Source organism: Palaemon carinicauda, chromosome 2 (genome assembly GCF_036898095.1).
Source record: "Palaemon carinicauda isolate YSFRI2023 chromosome 2, ASM3689809v2, whole genome shotgun sequence".
NCBI classification, from domain to species: Eukaryota; Metazoa; Arthropoda; class Malacostraca; order Decapoda; family Palaemonidae; genus Palaemon; species Palaemon carinicauda.
This window is the reverse complement of record NC_090726.1, coordinates 40,112,256-40,134,892: the sequence shown is the minus strand read 5'-3', so window position 1 is coordinate 40,134,892 and position 22,637 is coordinate 40,112,256. Positions and strand designations below refer to the sequence as shown.

At 45.4% G+C, this 22,637-nt stretch overlaps 1 protein-coding gene across 1 annotated transcript in view; it reads right to left on the bottom strand.

The window, feature by feature from the left end:
• The window catches only part of Polr2M (RNA polymerase II subunit M), a 56,518-nt gene extending 35,769 nt beyond the window's left edge, over window positions 1–20,749 (bottom strand). Inside the window, exons 1-2 of the mRNA XM_068354702.1 lie at window positions 20,423–20,749; window positions 16,224–16,363 (exon numbers count right to left, since the gene is read on the bottom strand). Coding sequence (XP_068210803.1) covers window positions 16,224–16,363; window positions 20,423–20,604 — 322 coding nt within the window. The 5' untranslated portion in view covers window positions 20,605–20,749. The remainder of the gene's footprint in view (window positions 1–16,223; window positions 16,364–20,422) is intronic.
• Between the last annotated feature and the right edge of the window lie 1,888 nt (window positions 20,750–22,637).

Below are 22,637 nucleotides of genomic sequence, written 5' to 3'. Positions count from 1 at the left end.
TCCCCTTCGATGGTTATTTGCTTTAATGGCTGCCTTCAACTTGATGATCCTCGAGATCATAGGCCTATTCCGGCCATATTGTTTAGCCATACAGTATCACTCACATGCACACTGCTCTCATGTTTTTCTATAATTTCTTGCTTCAATTCTAATGGAAAAATTGCCTTCTTCCTGTACTGAAACTTAGCTTCTTAGGCACCATGATTATAGGTAAAATCAAAAAGGAAATGTGAAAAAAGGAAGAAAATAAGCACTGTTAATAACAGACCAAACAGAGTACAACCACACGATACACACAAGAATAGAGAACTGAGCACTCGACGCTCAATGGCGTAATGTTTACTTCGTGTGTCGAAATAAAATTCGGGTGTAGAGTCAAAAATTTGCTCGAATTTTACTTTGGATGTTGGAAAATTCGGATGTAGATACGTTCGTGTGTAGAGGTTCCACTGTATGTTCCTGCCTCGTAGGCTAGACAAGAGGTTACATATTGGGACCATCCCTTCTCAGTACATGGTAGTGGTGCAAAAACATTGGCAATGACAGATCTCCTAACCCAACGAAATGACCACCACGGGTATGATCACAGCACACATAATCTCCACATTTCAGGCATTCCATTCTGCCAATGGCTTCTATGCGCCCAGTCATTGCTTGCGTGATCTGAGCATGACCAATCACTATAAAACTGATCATCTACAGATATTCAGGCATCTTGCGATCGGATGTCTAAACTCCATTCTTCAGTGAAATAGGGTTAAATAACTTCCATTGCTTTGTTCCAGCTTTTAAAATCATCTATATTGGTAAAAGAAGAACCTATGGTTATTCTCATAGCTTGTGAGGACAATAAAAATTTCCTTTGTGGTCTTCCTTTCATTATTCCTCTTCACGGGATAAAAGCCTATGAACCTGGCATCTCCCACAATAATTGGCTTTATTTAATGCAGAAGACATACCGGACAATATTGAACTAATGCAAGTACAACAAAATAAAAATAACAATGCCAAAATAAATACTGTACAAAAATATTGAAATAGACAAAAGGATAAGGTATCTAGTCTTACCAACCAACTGAATTAATCAACTAATGAATTAACTTAACCATGAGATTGATGGTTCCAGTAGTGAAGATTGATTGATTGATTTGAGGTTTTCTGGCATCCTGACATCTAAGGTAATTGACGCCGTCAGAAGTGATGAGAGATCAGTTATACCCTAAGGACTGAATTGTTGAATTTCAATCTTTATGTTAAACAGCTCTCACTTCAAAGAGGTAATAGCACAATGAATTTAAAGGATGGGTCATCAGTATAACTGTGACCAAGTTGTGGAATGATCTTCCTAATTGGGTAGTTGAATCAGTAGAACTTCAAAAGTTCAAATTTGCAACGAATGTTTTGATATTGAACAGGCTGACATAAGTATGTTTTAGTTTATATATGAAATAGCTGTTTTTTTAAAAATTATATTAATTGTTCATTATTTCTCATATCGTTTATTTACTTCCTTATTTCCTTTACTCACTGGGCTATTTTTCCCAGTTGGAGCCCTTGGTCTTATAGCATCTTGCTTTCCCAATTAGGATTGCTGCTTAGCTGGTAATAATGATAATAACTGAGCTTCATATACCAGTAACTAAAATTGTTTAATACTTACCACCTAATGAAACATGAGAAATAAAATTCTTTTTTTATAATTTAAAGCTTCAATTCAAACCACTTAATCCTTAACATTTTCCAGTAGGAAAACTATGACATGTTAAAGTCAAAAGTCATGCAGCATGTAGGTTATAACATGATTTGTTGGCCAAAACTGAAAAGAAACATTCAAGTGTATGCAATATTTTAAAATGCAAGATGTTGATCATAACTGGGGTATTACTTTCGGCGTAGCTGAAAGGACGAGCCATTAAAATTTTAACGAGGGTTTACTACCCCACCGCTAGTTAGCGGGGGGTAGGGAGGGTAGTTAGCTAACGTCCCCCCTCACACACCTGTGTGGTAACCTCACTTTGCTTAGAGGTAGGACTTCATGGGGGACAGGGCTGGCAGGCAAGTTTGATTAAATAGCTAAGGTTTGTATAGTTAGGAAAAATACGAATTATCTCCGAATTTGTTATTTGTTCCGTAACTGAAATACAAACCACACTATTTAAAGTGAGTGGCTTAACCCTTAGGAAGGGTGGAATAACTCCCAGCCATACTGGCTTTTGGCTTTGCCCGGGGACTCATTATCTGAGTGTGTTAGCACTCAACAATAAAGAGTCCCCGCACCTCGCTCGCACCCTGCTATGCAAAGGCTGCGGCCTACATAAGCTGTGTGTGAAGGATTATGTGTGACTCGTCCTAGGAAGTTCTTTAGATGGAAAACTTTAGGCTAGGACTTTCCCAGTACCACCTCGTCAGGGTATGGGGACGTGACAGTATTAACTTAATACTAGGAACACAAGGAAGCATGGTTTACCCGCAGTGGTTTGAGGTCAGCTGTGCAGAGAACCCAGGATGCTGCTTTCCCCAAGAGAAGGGAGGATGAAGAAAAGAATATGGGCCAGACATAACTTTTCTTTCACGCAGACTAAAACTGGGTAACAATGCCCTTAACCCTCAGCTACTTGTCCATTAAGGAGCCTGAGGTTTAACCCAGCTGTTGTGCAGCCACCACAGAGCTGATAGAGAATGTATCGAGCATCCTGTGGGTCAAGTCTTGCAGGTAGTGGGCTGTGAAGGTCGTCTGACGCTTTCACACTCCTGCTTGTAGAACCTGCGTCACTGAGAAGTTCTTCTTGAAGGCCAGGGGCGTCCTGGCTACGCCCCTGACATCATGCGCTCTAAGGCGACATGACGGAGGAGGGTCAGGATTCAGGGACAGATGGATCGCCCTACGAATCCATGCCGAGATGGTATTCTTGGTGACCCTCCTCTTTAGTGCTCACAAACAAAGCTTGCACTTGGGGACAAATGCAGCCGTTCTTTGAGATAACCTCGGACTCCTTACTGGACACAGTAGGGGAAGGTCTGGGTCATCTGTTACAGAACGAAGACTCGAAATCCGGAAAGAGTCGTATCTAAGATCAGGCACTCCCGGATTCTGTGTCTTAGCCACAAACTCAGATATGAATATGAACGTTACCTCCCCTCATCCCCTTGCATGGGCGATGTCAACGAGAGACCATGAAGTTCACTGACTCGCTTGGCCGAGGCCAATGCTAGCAGGAACACCGCCTTCCAAGTTAGGTGGGGATCTGAAGCCTGGCGAAATGGTTCGTAGGGAGGTCTCTTAAGAGGCCTGAGAACTCGAACCATATTCCATGGAGGCGGTCTCACTTCCGACTGAGGGCAGGTAAGATCATATCTTCGTCTGAGTAGGGAAAGTTCCAGCAAGGGAGAAATATCCACTCCTTTGAGCCTGAAGGCTAGACTTAAGGCTGAGCGATAACCTTTCATTGCCAAGACTGAAAGGCGCATTCTTCCCGCAAATATACGAAGAACTCCGCTATTGCTGGAATAGTGGTATCGAGTGGAGACATACCCCTCACGACTCCAAACCACAGGAACTCGCCACTTTGCCTGGTAGACTCCAGCGGATGATCTACGCAGGTGTCTAGACATCCCGTTCGCAACTCGTTGCGACAATCCTCTCTTAGCGAGAAGATGCTGGATAGTCTCCAGGCTTGAAGTCGAAGCGAAGCTACGGCTTTGTGAAAGATGTTGGCATGTGGCTGTTTGAGTAGGTTGTGCCGTAGAGGGAGTTCTCTCGGAAGTTCTGTTAGAAATTGCAGAAGGTCCGGAAACCATTCCGCGTGATGAGCCACAAAAGGGTCATCAAGAGATTGACCGATATTCTGGTCTTGTTGGGCATCCTCCTCATCAGACAGAACGAGGGAAAAGCTTATACGTCGGTACTGTCCCACCGTTGTTGGGAGGCATCTTGCCAGAGTGCCTTGGGATCTGGGACTCAGGGGTCAATACAGCGGGAGCTTGAAGGTCAGCGCTGTAGCGAACCGATTCACAGTCGGGTAACCCCACAAAGTCAAGACTTTGTTGGCTACTGGATGATCCGAGGACCACCCAGTACTCATTATCGGAGAAGCTCTGCTTCGACCGTCGGCGAGTACATTCCCTTTGTCTGGGATGAAGCGAGACGATAGAGGAATCGAGTGGACTTCGGTCATCTTAGTATCTCTACTGAGAGATGGGATAGCTGCTTGAAAAGGTACCTTCTTGCTTGTTGATGTAAGTCACTACTGTGGTGAAGTAGCTCATCACACCACAGAGTGATCCGCCAGATCCTTGTTGGAACTGTTGAAGGGCCAGGAAGACGGCCTTCATCTCTAGTAGATTTATATGGAGGCACTTTTCCGATTCTGACCACAGGCCTGAGGTCCTGTGGTACAGAACTTGCCCCCCCCCCCCCCTTCCTTTGAGGTGTCCGAAAACAGCATCCAAACCGGAGGAAGGAACGAGAAGATCCACTTTCCTTCGTAGGTTCTCGCTTGTCACCCACCACTGGCGATTCGTCCGTTCCGCAGGATCCATAGGGATCATGGTGTCCGGGGAATCGCAGCCTTGATTCCACCAGGACCTGAGTCGCCCCTGGAGAGACCTCATCCTGAGGCGACCGTAGAGAACTAGACGAGCCAAGGGTGAAAGGTGACCGAGGAGACGTAACCACGATTGGGTTGGAAGCTCTTCTCGTCTGAGGAAAGGGCGTGCGACTCTTCTCAGCCTTGCTATCCAGTCGTCTAATGGAAAGGCGTTATGGAGATTGGTGTCTATAATCATGCCTAGGTGAACCAGTCATTGATTGGGCAGCAGAGCGGACTTCTCGAGACTTAACATGATCCTTAGATCCTGGTAAAGTCCTAGAAGTTTGTCTCGGTGTCAAAGAGGGAATGACTCCGAGTCTGCTAGGATCAGGCAGTCATCCAGATAATGGAGGAGACGGAAACCGATCCTGAGTGCCCATGATGAAATTAGGGTGAACAGTCCGGTGAAACCCTGTGGTACTGTGGAGAGACCGAAACACGACACCTTGAACTGGTACTCCTTGTGGTCTATGCTGAATCCTAAGTACTTCCTTGAAGACAGATGGACTGGGATCTGGAAGTACACGGTCTACAGGTCCAGAATACACAAGAAGTCTAGCGGTTTACTGCCAGACTGACTGTGTCTGCGGTCTCCATGATGACCAAAGTATGCTTTAATCTGGACCTCTGCCCACAGAGTTCGCCGCCTTGCTGATCCCATGACAAGGGTATTAAATGACACCGGATACGTCCTCAGGGGAGGTAGAGGTGTTGTGAACAGGATGCGATATCCCTGACTGATTACGGAAATCGTCCAGGAAACGGCCCTGAGTTGCCGCAACCTGTCTGCGCAACCTTATAGGTATCCCGCCACTGGCGGACATGCAGGGGAACTGACAATCCTAGCGTTTGCGGTCTCGGCTGCTCCTTCTAGGATTCTTCCCTCCCCTGAGGGACTAATTGCCTTTCTTGTCCTTGACCGGAAAGGTCTTAGACCCCACTGTCTTAGCTGCCGTTGTTTTGGTGGGACGTGGTTGCTGAGGTGCTGGAGGTTTATAGGGCTTGAATGTCAAAGCCCCATATAGGAGGGAGTCTTGGTGACTTCCTACACCTCTCAGCCGCCTGCTTCACGTCCTTAGGCTCAAATAGGTTCATTCTCATCGCGAAAGAATGTCAGCCTGTAGATTTTGGCACTAGGGGACTCCGGTTACTGTCTTGGATTCCTTTGACTCCCTCCCGGGAGTGATGCAGGACTCCAACCACGACGGAGGCAGGCTCTTCTCCAACCTTATTCGAGAAGACTTTACCGCACGAGGTGGGGTTTCCCTTAATGGTGTGATTGGGGAATGTCTCACCTCCCGTGACTCTTCTGAGGGCGGGAAAGCCCCTTTTGTCCCGAAGGGACCTGTGCCCATTGGATAACGGGGTGCGAGGGCGCCAACAGAGTCAGCAACCAGGAACGGAGACGGCAGGTCAGCAGGTCTAGGAGATGGCTGGTCTAATCAGGAACAATCCTCCGAAGAGGGGTCTCTATGAGTGGCCTCTCTCGTGAACGAGAGAGGTGAACACTTCGTAGGAGAGACTTGAAGACACTAGTGATGGCGCCCCTTAGGGCCGTTGGATCAGCAAGCTGACCTATAAGGAGCAATCATCCGAAGAGGAGTCCTTAAGAGTGGCCTCCCTCGCGAGAGAGATCACCAGACTGATCCTGCAGCTGCTCAGCCCCTTGAGCATAGCTGCAGGTGCGACCGCTCAGCTCCAAGAGCATAGCCACCTGAAGTTTTCATGCGCCCAGCCTTGCAACCGCTCAGCTCCTTGAGCATGGTTACAAATGCGGTCGCTCAGCACCAAGAGCATAACTGGCTGAGGACCAGGAAACCCCATCCAGGAATATTAAGGTATGAGAAGTTCCCCCTCTGCAGAGGGAAGCTCTCACACCTGGGAAGGGAACCTCCCTCGGAAGGGAAGTTACCTACCCCTGGAGGCGAACCTCCTTAGCGTTCTAAGATGAACTGAAGAGCTGACAGTTGTCACGGGAGGACTTCTAAGAGAAGGGAACACGCCCATGACGATGTCCTAGAGAGACGGTAGCAACAGCAGACTCCCCAGGAACAAACAGGACAGCTCTGCTTCGTTGGCACACTTTAGTCAAACGAAGAAAAAAACTGCATAGTTAACTGGGAAAATAAAGTTAAATAATTATTTAACAGAAATTCCCCCAGGAGGAACTCCGAAGAGTAACCTCGAGGGAAAAAAAAACATAAGGATTAAAAATTAAGTATGCGCCCTCCTCCCCCAATTCACGGGAGAAGGGGGAAGGCGGAGAACTGTAACAAAAACGGAATTTTAATTTTGTAATTCATCTAAGAATGATCACAAATAGCAAGAACCACTGACCCCCAAAGGGAAGTGTTCTCCACAGAAAAGCTGAAAAGTTAGAAAAAAAAAAATCAATTAGATTTCATTGAAAATAATTGAGACAAATAAACGGAATAGCAACCCAACCCGCAACGGGAAAGGAGCTTCCGTAATAGTACGTAGTAGTAGCAAGGGGTGAACGACCTCGAGTAGAGAGAGACCCCGTAGGCAAATTAAACTCCCACATTCCCTTCGCTGAGAATCCAAGTTCCCCGTAGGAAAGGAGGAACAGCGAAGATAATAGATGAATGAAGAAAGTCCAGCGATGACGATCCCCACGGCGGCCGAGTACGGAAAAGCCAAAGGAAAAACCAATGGACCAAGAGGGAGAGGCCGTACCCCACAACGGAACCGAGGTGGCCTAGCACTAAGCCGGTGACGTTGTCGTACACTACACACACAGCACAAACACTGAAACGAAAACTTACTACGTTTCTATACACAAATATATACATAAACATAAAGAATGTTTATATATATATCACAAGTACAGTATAGGAAAAAGTAAGAAAAAGACAAAAAGTATTAATGGCTGTCAAAGAGGCGAGGGTGAAAGCGGACACATCCGATCACCACCCGAGCCAAAGTAAAAGTGAGCTTACCACACAGGTGTGAGGGGGGAGGGTAGCTAACTACCCTCCCTACCCCCCGCTAACTAGCGGTGGGGTAGTAAACCCTCGTTAAAATTTTAATGGCTCGTCCTCTCAGCTACGCCGAAAGTAATACCCCACTTTAAATAGCGTGGTTTGTATTCCAGTTACGGAACAAATCACAAATTTTTAAAGTAATTTGTATTTTTCCTAGCTATTTACTTAGCTTTCACACTGAAAACATACTCCCAACGTACATAAGGGCAATGGTTTGTATCTATGCAAGAAAAAAAAATCCCTCGACTAAAATACAAAAAGCATCGAGGAAATAAATTATCAACGTGAGACCTTCAGGTTCTGTATACGAAAAATGACAAATTCATAGATAATTTGTATTTTTCCAAACCAAACAAACCTTAGCTATTTACAAGGGGTATTACTTTCGGCGTAGCTGAAATGGCGAGCCATTAGATTTTTAACAAGGGTTAACTACCCCCTCGCTAGTTAGCTACCCCTCCTCCCTCACATACCGGTGAACTGATTCACTTCGCTTAGAGGTAGGACTTCACGGGGAACAGGGCTGGCGGGCAAGTATGTGTAAATAGCTAAGGTTTGTATGGTTAGGAAAGATACAAATTATCTACGAATTTGTCATTTGTTCCGTAACCGAAATACAAACCACGCTATTTACAGGGGGTGTAAGTCCCGGCCTTACTGGCTTTGGCTTTGCCCGGGTACTCAGAATCCGAGTGTGTAGCACTCGAGATAAGGAGTCCCTGCACCTCGCAAGTTCCTTGCTCCGCAAGGAACGTGCGGCCTACATAAGCTTGTGTGTGAAGGAATGAAGTGTGACTCGTCCTAGGAAGTCGACCTGAAGTCCTTTAGAGGGAATTCTAGGTTAGGACGTTCCCAATACCACCTCGTCAGGGTATGGGGCACACGACAGTATTATTTAATACTAGGAACACAAGGAAGCATGGTTTACCTGAAGTGGTTTGAGGTCAGCTATGCAGAGAACCCAGGATGCTGCTTTCCCCAAGAGAGGGGAGGATGAAGAAAAGAGTAAGGGCCAGGCATACTTTTTCATTCATCCAAACTAAAACTGGGTAACAATGCCCTCAACCTTCTGTTACTTTTCCATTAAGGAGCCGGAGGTTAGACCAGCTGTTGTGTAGCCACCACAGGGCCGATAGAGAACGCATCGAGCCTCCTGTGGGTCACGTCCTGCAGGTAGTGGGCTGTGAAGGTCGTTTGGCGCTTCCAGACCCCAACCTGTAGAACCTGCGTCACTGAGAAGTTTCTCTTGGATGTCAGGGACGTAGCAATGCCTCTGACATCGTGTGCTCTAGGGCGACGTGACGGAGGAGGGTCTTTATTCAGGGAATGGTGGATGACCCTGCGAATCCAAGCTGAGATGGTGTTCTTTGTGACCCTCCTCTTCGTCCTTCCTGTGCTCACAAACAGTGCTTGCACTCGGGGACGAGCTGCAGCTTTTCTCCTAAGATTGACTCGGACTCCTTACTGGGCACAGTAGGGGATGGTCTGGGTCATCTGTTACAGAACGGAGACTCGAAATCCTGAAGGAGTCGAACCGTGGGTCCGGAACTCCAGGATTCTGAGTCTTAGCAACAAACTCAGGAACGAGCCCGGACGTTACCTCCCCCCATCCCCGTGAATGGACGACGTCGTACGAGAGACCATGAAGTTCACTGACTCGCTTGGCTGAGGCCAAAGCGAGCAGGAACATCGTCTTCCAAGTCAAGTGACGATCAGAAGCCTGGCGTAATGGTTCGAATGGAGGTCTCTTAAAAGACCTGAGGACACGAACCACGTTCCATGGAGGTGGTCTCACTTCCGACTGAGGGCAGGTAAGCTCGTAGCTTTGTATGAGTAAAGAAAGTTCCAGCGATTAGGAAATGTCCGTTCCTTGCAGCCTGAAGGCCAGGCTTAAGGCTGAGCGATATCTTTCACCGCCGAGACCGAAAGGCGCATTTCTTCCCGCAAATACACAAGAAACTCCGCTATTGCTGGAGTAGATGCATCGAGAGGAGAGATACCCCTTCCACGACACCAACCACAGAAGGCTCTCCACTTCGCCTGGTAGACCCCTGTAGATGACTTTCGCAGGTGTCGAGACATCCTTTCCGCAACTTGTTGCGAAAAGCTTCTCTCAGTGATGAGATGCTGGAAAGTCTCCAGGCGTGAAGCCGAAGCGATGCTACGGCTTTGTGGAAGATGTTGCAGTGTGGTTGCTTGAGTAGCTTGTGTCGTGGAGGAAGTTCTCTCGGGAGCTCCGTCAGTAGCTGCAGAAGGTCCGGGAACCACTCTGCATGATGCCATAGCGGAGCTATAAAGGTTGAGCACCCTTCTCATCAGACGGAACGGTGGGAAGGCGTAAACGTCAATGTTGTCCCACCGTTGTTGGAAGGCATCTTGCCAGAGTGCCTTGGGGTCCGGGACTGGGGAACAATACAGCGGAAGCTTGAAGTTCAAGGCTGTTGCGAACAGGTCCAAAGTCGGGAACCCCATAAAGTCAGGACTTTGTTGGCTACTAGAGGATCCAAAGACCACTCAGTGCTCACTATCTGCGATGCTCTGCTCAGACTGTCGGCGAGCACATTCCTCTTGCCCGGAATGAAGTGAGCCGATAGTGGAATCGAGTGGACTTCGGACCATCTCAGTATCTCTACCGCAAGATGGGATAGCTGTTGTGAAAAGGTACCTCCCTACTTGTTGATGTAAGCCACTACCATGGTGTTGTCGCTCATGACCACCACGGAGTGACCCACCAGGATCTGTTGGAATTGTTGAAGTGCCAGATATATGGCCTTCACTTCTAGCAGATTTATGTGGAGGCACTTTTCTGATTCTGACCATAGGCCAGAGATCCTGTGGTTCAGAACGTGGGGACCCCACCCTTCTTTGAAGCGTCCGAAAACAGCATCAAATCCGGGGGGAGGACGAGAAGATCCACTCCCTTTCGAAGGTTTCCGTCCGTCACCCCCCACTGAAGGTACGTCCGTTCCGCAGGAGCCATAGGGACCAGAATGTCCGGGAAATTGTGGCCTTGATTCCACCGAGACTTGAACCGCCATAGCAGGGATCTCATCCTGAGGCGGCCGTTTGGAACCAGACGGGCCAAGGAGGAAAGGTGCCCTAGGAGACGTAACCACGATTGAGCTGGAAGCTCTCCTCGTCTGAGGAAAGGATCTGCGAACCTCCTCAGCCTTGCTATCCTGTCGTCTGATGGAAAGGCTTTGTGGAGATTGGTGTCCAATATCATGCCTAGATATACCAGTCGTTGAGATGGAAGCAGAGAAGACTTCTCGAGATTTACCATGATCCCTAGATCTTGGCAAAGTCCCAGAAGCTTGTCTCGGTGTCGAAGGGTCGACTCAGAGTCTGCCAGGATCAGCCAGTCGTCCAGATAGTGGAGGGGAAGGATGCCGATCCTGTGTGCCCACGAAGATATCAGGGTCAACACTCGGGTGAATACCTGGGGTGCTGTGGAGAGACCGAAACACAACACCTTGAACTGGTAGATCTTGTTGGCTAGGCTGAATCTTAAGTACTTCCTGGAAGACGGATGGATTGGGATCTGGAAGTACGCGTCCTTCAGATCCAATGTACACATGAAGTCTTGCGGTCTCGCTGCAAGTCTGACCGTGTCTGCTGTCTCCATGCTGAACGGAGTTTGTTTGACAAACTTGTTCAGAGTTGAGAGGTCGATGACGGGTCTCCAGCCTCCAGACGCCTTCTTTACGAGAAAGAGTCGACTGAAGAAGCCTGGGGAGCTGTCGACGACCTCCTGGAGAGCATCCTTCTTGAGCATGGTCTCGACTTCTGCCCGAAGGGCTAGCCCCTTTACCGATCCCATGGCATAGGAGCTCAACGACACTCAATTCGCTGTCAGGGGAGGAAGAGATGTTATAAACGGGACGCGATATTCCTGACTGATCACAGAGATCGTCCAGGAATCGGACCCGAGTTGCTGTCACCTGAATGCGCAACTTTGCAGGCATCCCCACACTGGTGGACATGCAGGGGGATTGCCAATCCTAGCGCTTGCGGCCTCGGCCGCTCCCTAAAGGATTCTTGCCTCCCCTGGAGGACTTTCTGCCCTTCTTGTCTTTGACAGGAAAGGGCTACTGCTTGGACACCTTCGTCTTTGCTGCCGCTGCCGGTTTCGTCGTCTTGGATTGGCGAGGTTGTTGAGGTGCTGGAGGTTTGTAGGGCTTAGATGTAAGAGCCCTTTGGAGAAGAGAATCGTGGTTCTATTTCCTCCACCTCTCAGCTGCCTGTTCCACATCCTTGGGCTCAAACAGACCTTTTCCTAGGAAGGAAGTGTGTCTAAGCCTGCAGGCATTCACTGCTGGGAACTTCGAGTGGAACCTCTCGGCCACCGCATCACGTCGTTTCAAGATCGAGTTTGCCCACAAGTTCGAAACTTGGAAGGCCAGAAACTCGATAGTATGTGTGCCCGAGAGGAGGAAGGTCTCCAGGGCTTTCCTGGTGCTCTCCTTGGACAGATCCTCGGGTCGTAGCAGGATGCCCAGAGACCCTATCCAGACATCCAGCCACGAAGTGGCCTGTATGGCACACTTTGCGACCATCTCCTGACTCAGGATCTCTGTTGCCGAGAATGTCACCTGCCGGCTAGAGTTTCTCTCAAGAGAGACTCCCCTGGTAAGCTCTTCCACGGAGAGGTGGAGCAGGAGAGCTAAGCAAGGCTCCTCCATGATCTCAAAGTACCTCCTCTGTTGCACACGAGGAGGTAGGAGGAGCTTGTTACCAGCAGAGGAATGGCTGGAGGAGGCGAGCTCGGAAAGCTGGCCCTCAACCTTATCTCTGGCACTCTTCACCCCTTGGGACCAAGGCAGAGCTGCACTGGCCTTAAAGGGTTTCTGAGTGCCATAGACTTGGTCCAGGACCGTATCCTTGCCTTCACTAGGGGCGGTCTCCGAGTCCTTGAACTTGTTGAGATGCCTCATCAGAGTCAGGACTTGCCAGAAGGCATGCTCTGAATCATGCTGCTCTCCTCCTGGTGAACTGGCAGTAAAATCTCTTGTCCCCAAAGACTCTACTTGAGGGAACTCTTAGAGTCCTTCGATTCCCTCCTAGGAGGAATACGTAACTCCAGCAAAGAAGTCTGAGGGCTCTTCTCTCCCTAACACGGGACGATTCTCCTGCTCGAGGTGGGAACCAGAGTGACGTGCGGGAACCAGAGTGACGTGCAGGAACAGAATGAAGAGCCCGTGAAAATGTCGGCGCACGCATGTACGAGGTTGTTGGCACAAGAAGATCGTTGGCGCTTGCGCGCGCAAGAAGATCGTCGGCGCTTGCGCGCGCAAGAAGATAGTAAGCGCTTGCGCGCGCAAAAAGATCATGGGCGTTTGCACGCGTAAGAAGATCGTCGGCGCTTGCGCGCATAAGAAGATCGTCAGCGCTTGCGCGCATAAGAAGATCGTCGGCGCTTACGCGCATAAGAAGATCGTCGGCGCTTGCGCACGGAAGAAGTTCGTTGGCGCGGGGAACCATTGGAGCCTGCACGCGGACGATCGTCGGAGCTTACGTGCGTAGGAAGATCGTCAGAGCTAGCGCGCCAAAGAAGATTGTCGGCGCTTGCGCGAGTAAGAAGATTGACGGCGCTCGAAGATCGTCGGCGCTTACGTCCGTAAGAGGATCGTCAGCGCTCGCTCGCGAAAGAAGATCGTCGGCGCTTGCGCGTGTAAGAAGATCGCCGGCGCTTGCGCGCGTAAGAAGATCGTCAGCGCTAGCACGCAAAGGAAGATCGTCGGCGCTGGCGCGCGTACCAAGATCGCTGGCGTAAGAAGATCATCGGCGAGCACGAGCGCGCTAGGATGAAGGGACAGCTGACAGGACGATCAGGAAATGGGACGATCAACACTGGAAGTTCTGGTGAGCGCCTGTATGGTAACTCAGGACTGGAACAGGATTCCTCTGGATGGAAGTCTCAGGAACAGCAGGAACAGTAGGCGAGCGCTTGTGCGCAATTGCGCGCGAGTGCGCAGGGTATACCTGGCGCTAAAGGGAGTTACTCACGGTTGAGAAAGCCCCTTTTGCCCCGAAGGGACCGGTGCCCGTTGGATAACGGGGTGCGAGGGCGCCCATAGCGTCAGCAGCCAGGAACGGAGACGGCAGGTCAGCAGGTCTAGGGGATGGTGAACTGCAGAGAGGTCCCGAACAGCCAGCTGGTCTAAACAGGAACAATCCTCCGAAGAGGCGTCTCTATGAGTGGCCTCTCTCGCAAACGAGAGAGAACACTTCGTAGAAGAGACTAGAAGACACTGATGATGGCACCCCTTAGGGCCGTTGGATCAGCAAGCTGACCTATAAGGATCAATCTTCCGAAGAGGAGTCCTTATGAGTGGCCTCCCTCGCAAACGAGAAAGGTCACAAAATGATCCTGCCACTGCTCAGCCCCTTGAGCATAGCTGCAGGTGCGACCGCTCAGCCCCAAGAGCATAGTCGCAAGAAATTCCATGGTCCGGCCTTGCAACCGCTCAGCCCCTTGAGCATGGTTACAAGAGCGGTCGTTCAGCACCAAGAGCAACCGCCTGAGGACCAGGAAAACCCATCCAGGAATATAAAGGTATGTGAAGTTCCCCTCTGCAGGGGAAAACTCAAACCTGGGAAGGGAACCTCCCTCGTAAGGGAAGTTACCCACCCCTAGAGGCGAACCTCTTTAGCGTTCTATGATGAACTAAAGAGCTGACAGTTGTCACGGGAGAACTTCTAAGAGAAGGGAACACGCCCATGACGATGTCCTGGAGAGACGGCAGCAACAGCAGACTCCCCAGGCACAAACAGGGCAGCAGAAGCTCTGCTTCGTTGGCACATTAGGCAAACGAAGAAAAAAAAAAAAACTGGATCGTTAACTGGGAAAAATAAATAATTAGTTAACAAAAATTCCCCCGGGAGGAACTCTGAAGAGAAAACCCGAGGGAATAGAAAACATAAGAATTACAAATTAAGTATGCGCCCTCCTCCCCCACTGACATTCACGGGAGAAGGGGGAGGGCGGAGAACTGTAACAAAAACAGAATTATAATTATGTAATTCATCTAAGAATGTTCACAAATAGTAAGAACCACTGAACCCCGAAGAGAAGTGTTCTCCACAGAAAGCTGAAAAGTTAACAAATACAATTAGATTTCATTAAAAATAACTGAGACAAAAACGGAAAAGCAACACAACCCGCACGGGAAAGAAGCTTTCGTAATAGTATGTAGTAGTATTAAAAGGGGGAATGACCTCAAGTAGAGAGAAAAACTCCCACGTTCCCTTCGCTGAGAGTCCAAGTTCCCCGTAGGGAAGGAGGAACAGCGGAGAAAACAGATGAATGAAGAAAGTCCAGCGATGACGATTCCCCACGGCGGCCGAATCATCGGAAGCCAAAGGAACGACTGAAGGATCAAGGGAGAGGCCGCGTCCCATGACGTGCAACCACGGTGGCCTGGTACTACGCGGTGACGTTGTCGTAAACTGCACACACACAGCACAAACCTGAAAAGGAACTTACTATACAGTGATACCTCTGGATACGAAAGTTTCTGCTTACGAAAAATTCAGGATACGAAAAGCGATACAAAGATTTTTATGCCACAGTATACGAAAAAATTTTCAGGATACGAAAAGCTTACGAGATCCCAACTCGTCGCCGAGAGTACAGTACCTTTTTTTTTTCAGGGTATCAACCTTTAATTTAGGTGTACAGGTAACAATACACCTTCACTGATCCAAATGCTTTACATACAGTACCGTAACGTTTATACAGTAGTAAAGTAAATGGACCGTTTTCTTAGGGCTTGGAGGGGATAACTAGGCTATAACTACATTATTAAATAATCTCATGGTGGTTTCTGGAATGGATTAGGCTGTTTTTAACGGTTGGGTTAATTATTGAATGATAGAAATGGCTGCATTGGATGTTTATTACTACAGTTTAGCGTGTTTATGAAAGAAAAGGTGACTTTTTGTAAGGCTTGGAACGGATTAGGCTATTTACATGTAAAACGAGACTCAGGATACGAAAAAATCAGGATACGAAACCGTATCCTAAACGGATTACTTTCGTATCCTGAGGCATCACTGTATTTCTATACCCAAATATATACATAAACATAAAGAATGTTTATATATATATTAAGTATAAGAAAAAGTAAGTAATTAAGTAAAGACAAAACATTAATGGCTGCCAAGCGAGGGTGAGAGCAGACATGTCTGCCCATCACCCGAGTCAAAAGCGAAGTGAATCAGTTCACCGGTGTGTGAGGGGGAGGGGTAGCTAGCTACCCCTCCCCTACCCCTTCGCTAACTAGCGAGGGGGTAGTTAACCCTCGTTAAAAATCTAATGGCTCGCCATTTCAGCTACGCCGAAAGTAATACCCAATGTAAATAGTGTGGTTTGTATTTCGGTTACGGAACAAACTATTCTACGAAACGACATACGTAGATTTTTTCACCTAACATTACGAAAAAATACTATGGATACGAAACTAAATTTGCATGGTTAGGTTAGGTATATTGAATGATTCAAATGGATTTAGCTCTTTCATTCTGCTGTAAAAAAAAAAAAAAAAAGTTACGAAAACTACTCCAGAACTAATTAATTTCATATCCTTAGGTATTACTGGTATATCTAAATAAACAATCATCATCTTACCGAATCCATGAACATCCTTTTGATCTGGCACTTTCCTGTGACTGTTTTCTCTTTCTCTAGCTTCCTCCAGAGCTTTCGCTATTTCTTCTTGACGTGCTTGCAGACTTTTGCCTTTATCTTTCAACTTTGACAGCAGAGCCCTAAAAGTAGACAACAATTACCATACAAAACATTAACATTCACTGCCACAAGAATATATTCAGCTCACAAAACCACACCAAAGAAAATGAAAATACTTGTAGTTCCCTAGATGAACTATGATCCTGAACTTATGCAATATAAAAAAAATCTTTTTCAAAGAGATGATGGAAATCTTGAGTATCTTTCATAGCCAAAGCTTGAAAAAGATAAATACAGTAAGGGAAATAGACAAGTACAGTAAGGAAATTTTTTTTCTAAAAAGGGAGTCTAAAATTTTGAACTTAATGATAAAATAGATTAATAACATCAAAATCCTAGCCCAAGAGGTTAATGAGTTTTGCAAAACTTTGTTCCACTCACCAGAACATAGAAACAATGATAATGTTAAATCGCAAGCGAAGCAAGCTACGGCAAAACAAAAACCAACTGAACTAATTGATAAATCAGTTTAATAAAATAACGCCAAAATCTAGCACACGGGTAATACGAGTAGTTAAACATTTTAAAACGCAAGTAAAGCGAACTACGTCAGAACAGAAACCGATAAATAATTAAGTGTTAATTTACCACATCAACATACAGGTAAATGTGCTCAATTAAGTGGAAGTTTCTGTAGTAAATTATAATAAACATGGCTATAAACAACTCCATAGAAAATGTGATTAAAAAATCATGTTTTCTATGGGTCCAGAAGTTCTGGCAAACTAAAACTTCATTACTAATACTGGGTTTTGATTATGGTAACTTTCTTTGTATTACGATGACTACAGTCCATTTCTTTTAGCGATGCATATTTGCACCGACTCGCAGCGGTGCACTTTTAGCTCGGAAAAGTTTCTGGATCGCTGATTAGTTGGACAAGATAATTCTAACCAATCAGCGATCAGGAAACTTTTCCGAGCTAAAAGGGCACCGCCGCGAGTCGGTGCAAATATGCATCGCTAAAAGAAATTGACTATAGTTGATGATGAACTGGCAGAAACAACAAAATAATTAAAAGTTAATTTTAATATCATACAATTAGGAACCTTTGTAGGTTGTTGAGACTGAAAAAAAAAAACAGATAAAAGAACATGACCTGACCTGACCTAACCTAAGAGCCATATCCTTACCTACCGGGGGGACTGGACCCCACTGCAACCCCACTTATTCTTAGCTTATCTTGTCCCAACAAACTACATTCACCCCAGACCGGTATACATCACATTTTAAGGCGTTTTGAACGTTATTGACAACGATACCTATAGTAACTCCATGGCTTTTCAGTTATAGTTATCAACTCACCATTATTCAAAATAATACAGATACAATACTTTAATTTGTAGCTAAATACATGAAACATATATTTTTCCTATTTGCTATCTTGCGTTTCATGCATTTCTGACCATGATTATTGGGGCAAACTACCCATATGTAAGTTTTGGACCCCTTACCTACAGACAATTATAGGGGACCCCAGTGGGAAACCGGGGTTTTTGAGAGGGGAATGCCCAAAGTGATAATAATAATGGTCAGAAGTATAAAATAAACAAAAGATAACCAGTTGGATAAATACATGGTTCATGTAAGTGGCTGGATATTAAAGTATAGTTATCTATGATTGACTTCAATACCTCCTAATGGTTTTTGCTCCACCGTAGCTTGCTATGTACGGAAAATTAACATTACCGCTAACTCTTCTGTTCTGGCAAGCATTGTATAAATATGCTGCACACAAAAGCCCTGTAGGTTATTATTTCAGGGAAGATTGTTACTTTCAAATGGGCAACAATAGCTACATTCTGAACGGATAGTGCTTTCAACATAATCAATTACCGAAATAGATGTAATCACATAGGAGAAAAATGCCAAACTAGCCAGTACGCATTGATTTCTTCAGGCAAATTCCAGTTTTGCTAGAAATTAGAGTATCATATATTAACCCTAAAGTATCATATACTATCCAATTAAAGTATCACATATCTACCAAGTTTAGTTACACAAACTATAAAACAAGACACGTCAATGTGTTCAACACAAAAGCATATGCAACAAGATTGAGTTCCTTAAGCTTCAATGATTCAACTACCAAATTCGTTAGATGATTCCACAATCTGGTCACAAATGGAATAAAACTTTTAGAATAATGTGAAGTATTGGGCTTATGATGGAGAAGACATGGTTGTTAGAAATAACTACAAACCTAGTATACGTACAGGCTGGGATGATCTGAATACAAATGGTCAGATTTATGAATTATGAGCCTTATTGTGCAACAGGAGTAATATTTTGGTATTGTCCCACTCGACGCCAATACTGCTTGTCAGTACATAGGAGCTTGATGTTTTTTGTTTTTCGAGAGCGAAGCAAGCGCACGGCAGAGCAAAAACCATTAGACATTATCAACATATTTTTACTAGCCAAGCTACAACCCTAGTTGGAAAAGCCATATTTTTACTAGCCAAGCTACAACCCTAGTTGGAAAAGCCATATTTTTACTAGCCAAGCTACAACCCTAGTTGGAAAAGCCATATTTTTACTAGCCAAGCTACAACCCTAGTTGGAAAAGCAAGATACTATAAGCCCAAGGGCTCCAATAGGAAAAAAATAGCCCAGTGAGGAAAGGAAATAAGGAAATAAATAAATGATGAGAACAAATTAACAATAAATCATTCTAAAAACAGCAACAACGTCAAAATAGATATGTCATATACTGTATAAAATATTAATATCAAAAACAGATATGTCATATATAAACTATAAAAAGACTCGTGTCATGGTTTTTTCGGTATTTTTGTAGTGAATTACATGGCAATGTAACCTAGGAAAAAAACTACTGTTTCTTATAGAAAAAATTACGATCTCTTCAAAAATGACACTCGTTTCCGTCGCAAATGAATAGTTTCAGAAATATATATACATCTATATCCTACGATAATGGGGGACCCCCAGTGGGAACTCGAAGTTTTGGGTGGGGAATACATACTGGGGAAACGATATATAATTGTTTTCCTATAATAAATAACGTGAATTAAGCGAATTTGATGTTCATTTCAATCGGAAACAAACAGATCAACCAATTCGGATAACTTTGAGATGCACGGTGTCACTTCTCTTACGAACGAACGATAACATTAGCAACGTTACCAACGTTGACGTATGGTACACAGAGTTACCAACGGCACGTTGACATTACTAAAGATAGTAATGATAGATATTTCCATATATTAAATAATTTCGCCATATAAGTTTTACTCAATATATAAAAAGTATAAAAAGTACAAAAAGGGCACAGAACCTAACAACCCACCTAACCTAGCCTAGTAGTATGACAGGTCACAAAATAACATTTGATTTACATCGGACATTGGCAGCACTGGTTACTGTATTTTTTCATGACACAATCTTTGTAACGGCAACTCCAAAGTTTATCCAGATATACTGTTTTGTATTTTCCTCCGGTTATTATAATTTCAAGAAGGTAATGTATAGAGAAGAAAAGGCTTGTTTTACGTTTATATATCGAATCCCCAGTATGTTTTCCCCACCCAAAACCCCGAGTTCCCACTGGGGGTCCCCCATTATTGGAGGATATAGATGTATATATATTTCTGAAACTATTAATTTGCGACGGGAACGAGAGTCATTTTCGAAGAGAGCGTAATTTTTTCTATAAGAAACAGTAGTTTTTTTCCAAGGTTACATTGCCCTGTAATACACTACAATGAAACCATCCTGTCTTTGTTTTTCCTCTGTGCTTCCTTCTATGCAATCCTTGACATTATATATTACCAGATTATTTTTCCTCTTTTCCTTTTCCATTATCTCTTTAACCTCTTCTCTAACTTCTTCCCTGATGGCTTCTATTGGCATATTAACTCGTCCTACCTGTGCCGAACCTATCGAGTCCTTTATTTCTCCCCTGCGACCCCTCTTTACATTGCCGCATTCTAAGTTAGCCATAGTAAAACATACAGGTGGCCGCTTTCATACATACACCCCCATTTTTCCTTAGGAAAATACTATTTCATATTAAAGTTTTCCCCGTCCGTAACAATGATAAAACCGATATGACTTACTTGTTACTGAGTACATTCTTGTTACGTTCATAAACCTCCTCCAATTCGAGAACTGTTTTCTTTTTCAGATCTCCCAAATATCCCTGTTTCAGTTTGGGGTCCTTAATCGTGACATCGTCGCCTTTGGTAGGAAGAGCGTTCCACTTTCTGCTTACCAGCTTGTAAATAGGAGCGTCTGTCATTGTTCACTGCACTAGCTGTACACTTTTAACTAGTAACTAGTAGTTAGTACAAATGTTAGGTACCAGACTACCAGTTAGGAACCAGGAAACTACTAGATGCCTAGAAAACGTTTCGACATTCGAGCCTCCAGGCAGTTTTGTATTGTGTTGGGTCGTACCTTTGTAACGGCTACCCTTTGATCTTAAGCGGGGTTTACACGGGCGAACAGCTCGTCGAGCCTGGTTCGACAACCCTGTGTTCTACAAGTAGGTTCGACAACCGGGCTCGGCGAGCTGCTCGGCTGTGTAAACCCGCCTTTTCATCGAGCTGTTCGACGAGCGCGTTCGACAACCAAATAGCTCGTTTACACGCTCGAACATCAATTCAAACACAGGGTTGTCGAACCAGGCTCGATGAGCCCGATATGCATGTATGAAATCAAGTACGACTTCCTTCTCATTCTTGCTTTCATTAATGGTAGCCATTATTCATTTCTTTGATGATGTTTCCTCGAGCAGGTTTGAATAACAACTGAGGTTCGATGCTCGACACCCGTTCACACGTTCACGCCGTTCGTCAAACAATGTAGTTCCGCCCACAAAAGTCAAGATGAGCCTGACTTTCATTGAGCCGTTCGACGAGCGCGCTCGACAACCAATTATCGCGTTTACGCGCTCGAACATCAATTCAAACACAGGGTTGTCGAACCAGGCTCGACGAGCTGCTCGCACGTGTAAACCCCGCTTAACGGCTATCCTTTGATCTTAAGCGGGGTTTACACGGGCGAACAGCTCGTCGAGCCTGGTTCGACAACCCTGTGTTTGATGTGATGTTCGAGCGTGTAAACGGGCTATTTGGTTGTCGAACGCGCTCGTCGAACGGGTCGATAAATGTTAGGCTCATCTTGACTTTTGTGGGCGGAGCTACATTGTTTGACGAACGGTGTGAACAGGTGTCGAGCATCGAACCTCAGTTGTTATTCAAACCTGCTCGAGGAAACATCATCAAAGAAATGAATAATGGCTGCCATTAATGAAAGCAAGAATGAGAAGGAAGTCGTACTTGATTTCATACATGCATATCGAGCTCATCCAGCTTTATGGAAAGTTAAATCAAAGGACTATTCCAATAAAGTAGCCAGAAACAAAGGAATACCGGCTCTGCATGAAATATTGAAAGAACTAATTTTAAAGCTTTAATTTTAAATCAACAAGCAAGTTGGTGTGTGAAAATTTTTCTCTCTTTTTAGTAGCCAATCCTTCGTCCACTTTGATCTTTTTTTTTCCTTTTTTCTCTCCTTTTAGTAGCCAGTCCTTCGTCCATTTTTATCTTTTTTTTCTTTCTTTCTTTCTTAGTGCCACTGCTAAAGCAATGGCTATCAAATGGTCCTGGTCGAGAGACATGTTGACGTTGTTTTAGCACATGGCACACTGAGGTTCGAAACCGTTCGATGTACTGTCTGAAAGCTCTTCGAGCCGTTCTACAAGTAGGTTCGACAACCGGGCTCGGCGAGCTGTTCGGCGGTGTAAACCCGCCTTTATTCTAGTATCTTTTCAGTTTAAAGGTTTAAAGGCCACTCATGAATGGCAGAGAAAAGGGACAATGACATTGCCCTATCAAGCGGGACAATGCCCTAGAGACTGAGCATTTATAGGCTACATATGATATTAATATTAATAATAATTATGAATAGCAGAGGCAAGGGACAGTGACACTGCCATATCAAGCAGGACAATGCCCTATGGACTAAGCATATATACATAGGATATTAATAATTCTAATATTAATTATGAAAGGCAGAGGCAAGGGACAATGACATTGCCCTATCAAGCGGGACAATGCCTTAGAGACTGAGCATATATACATATGACATTGATAATTTTAATATTAATTATGAATGGCAGAGACATGGCACGGTGACATTGCCCTATCAAACAGAACAATGCCCTAGAGATTAATCCTATATACATGTGATCAGAGTCCAAGCACCTCTCCACCCAAGCTAGGACCAAGGAGGGCCAGGAAATGGATGCTGATGACTCAGCAGATACAC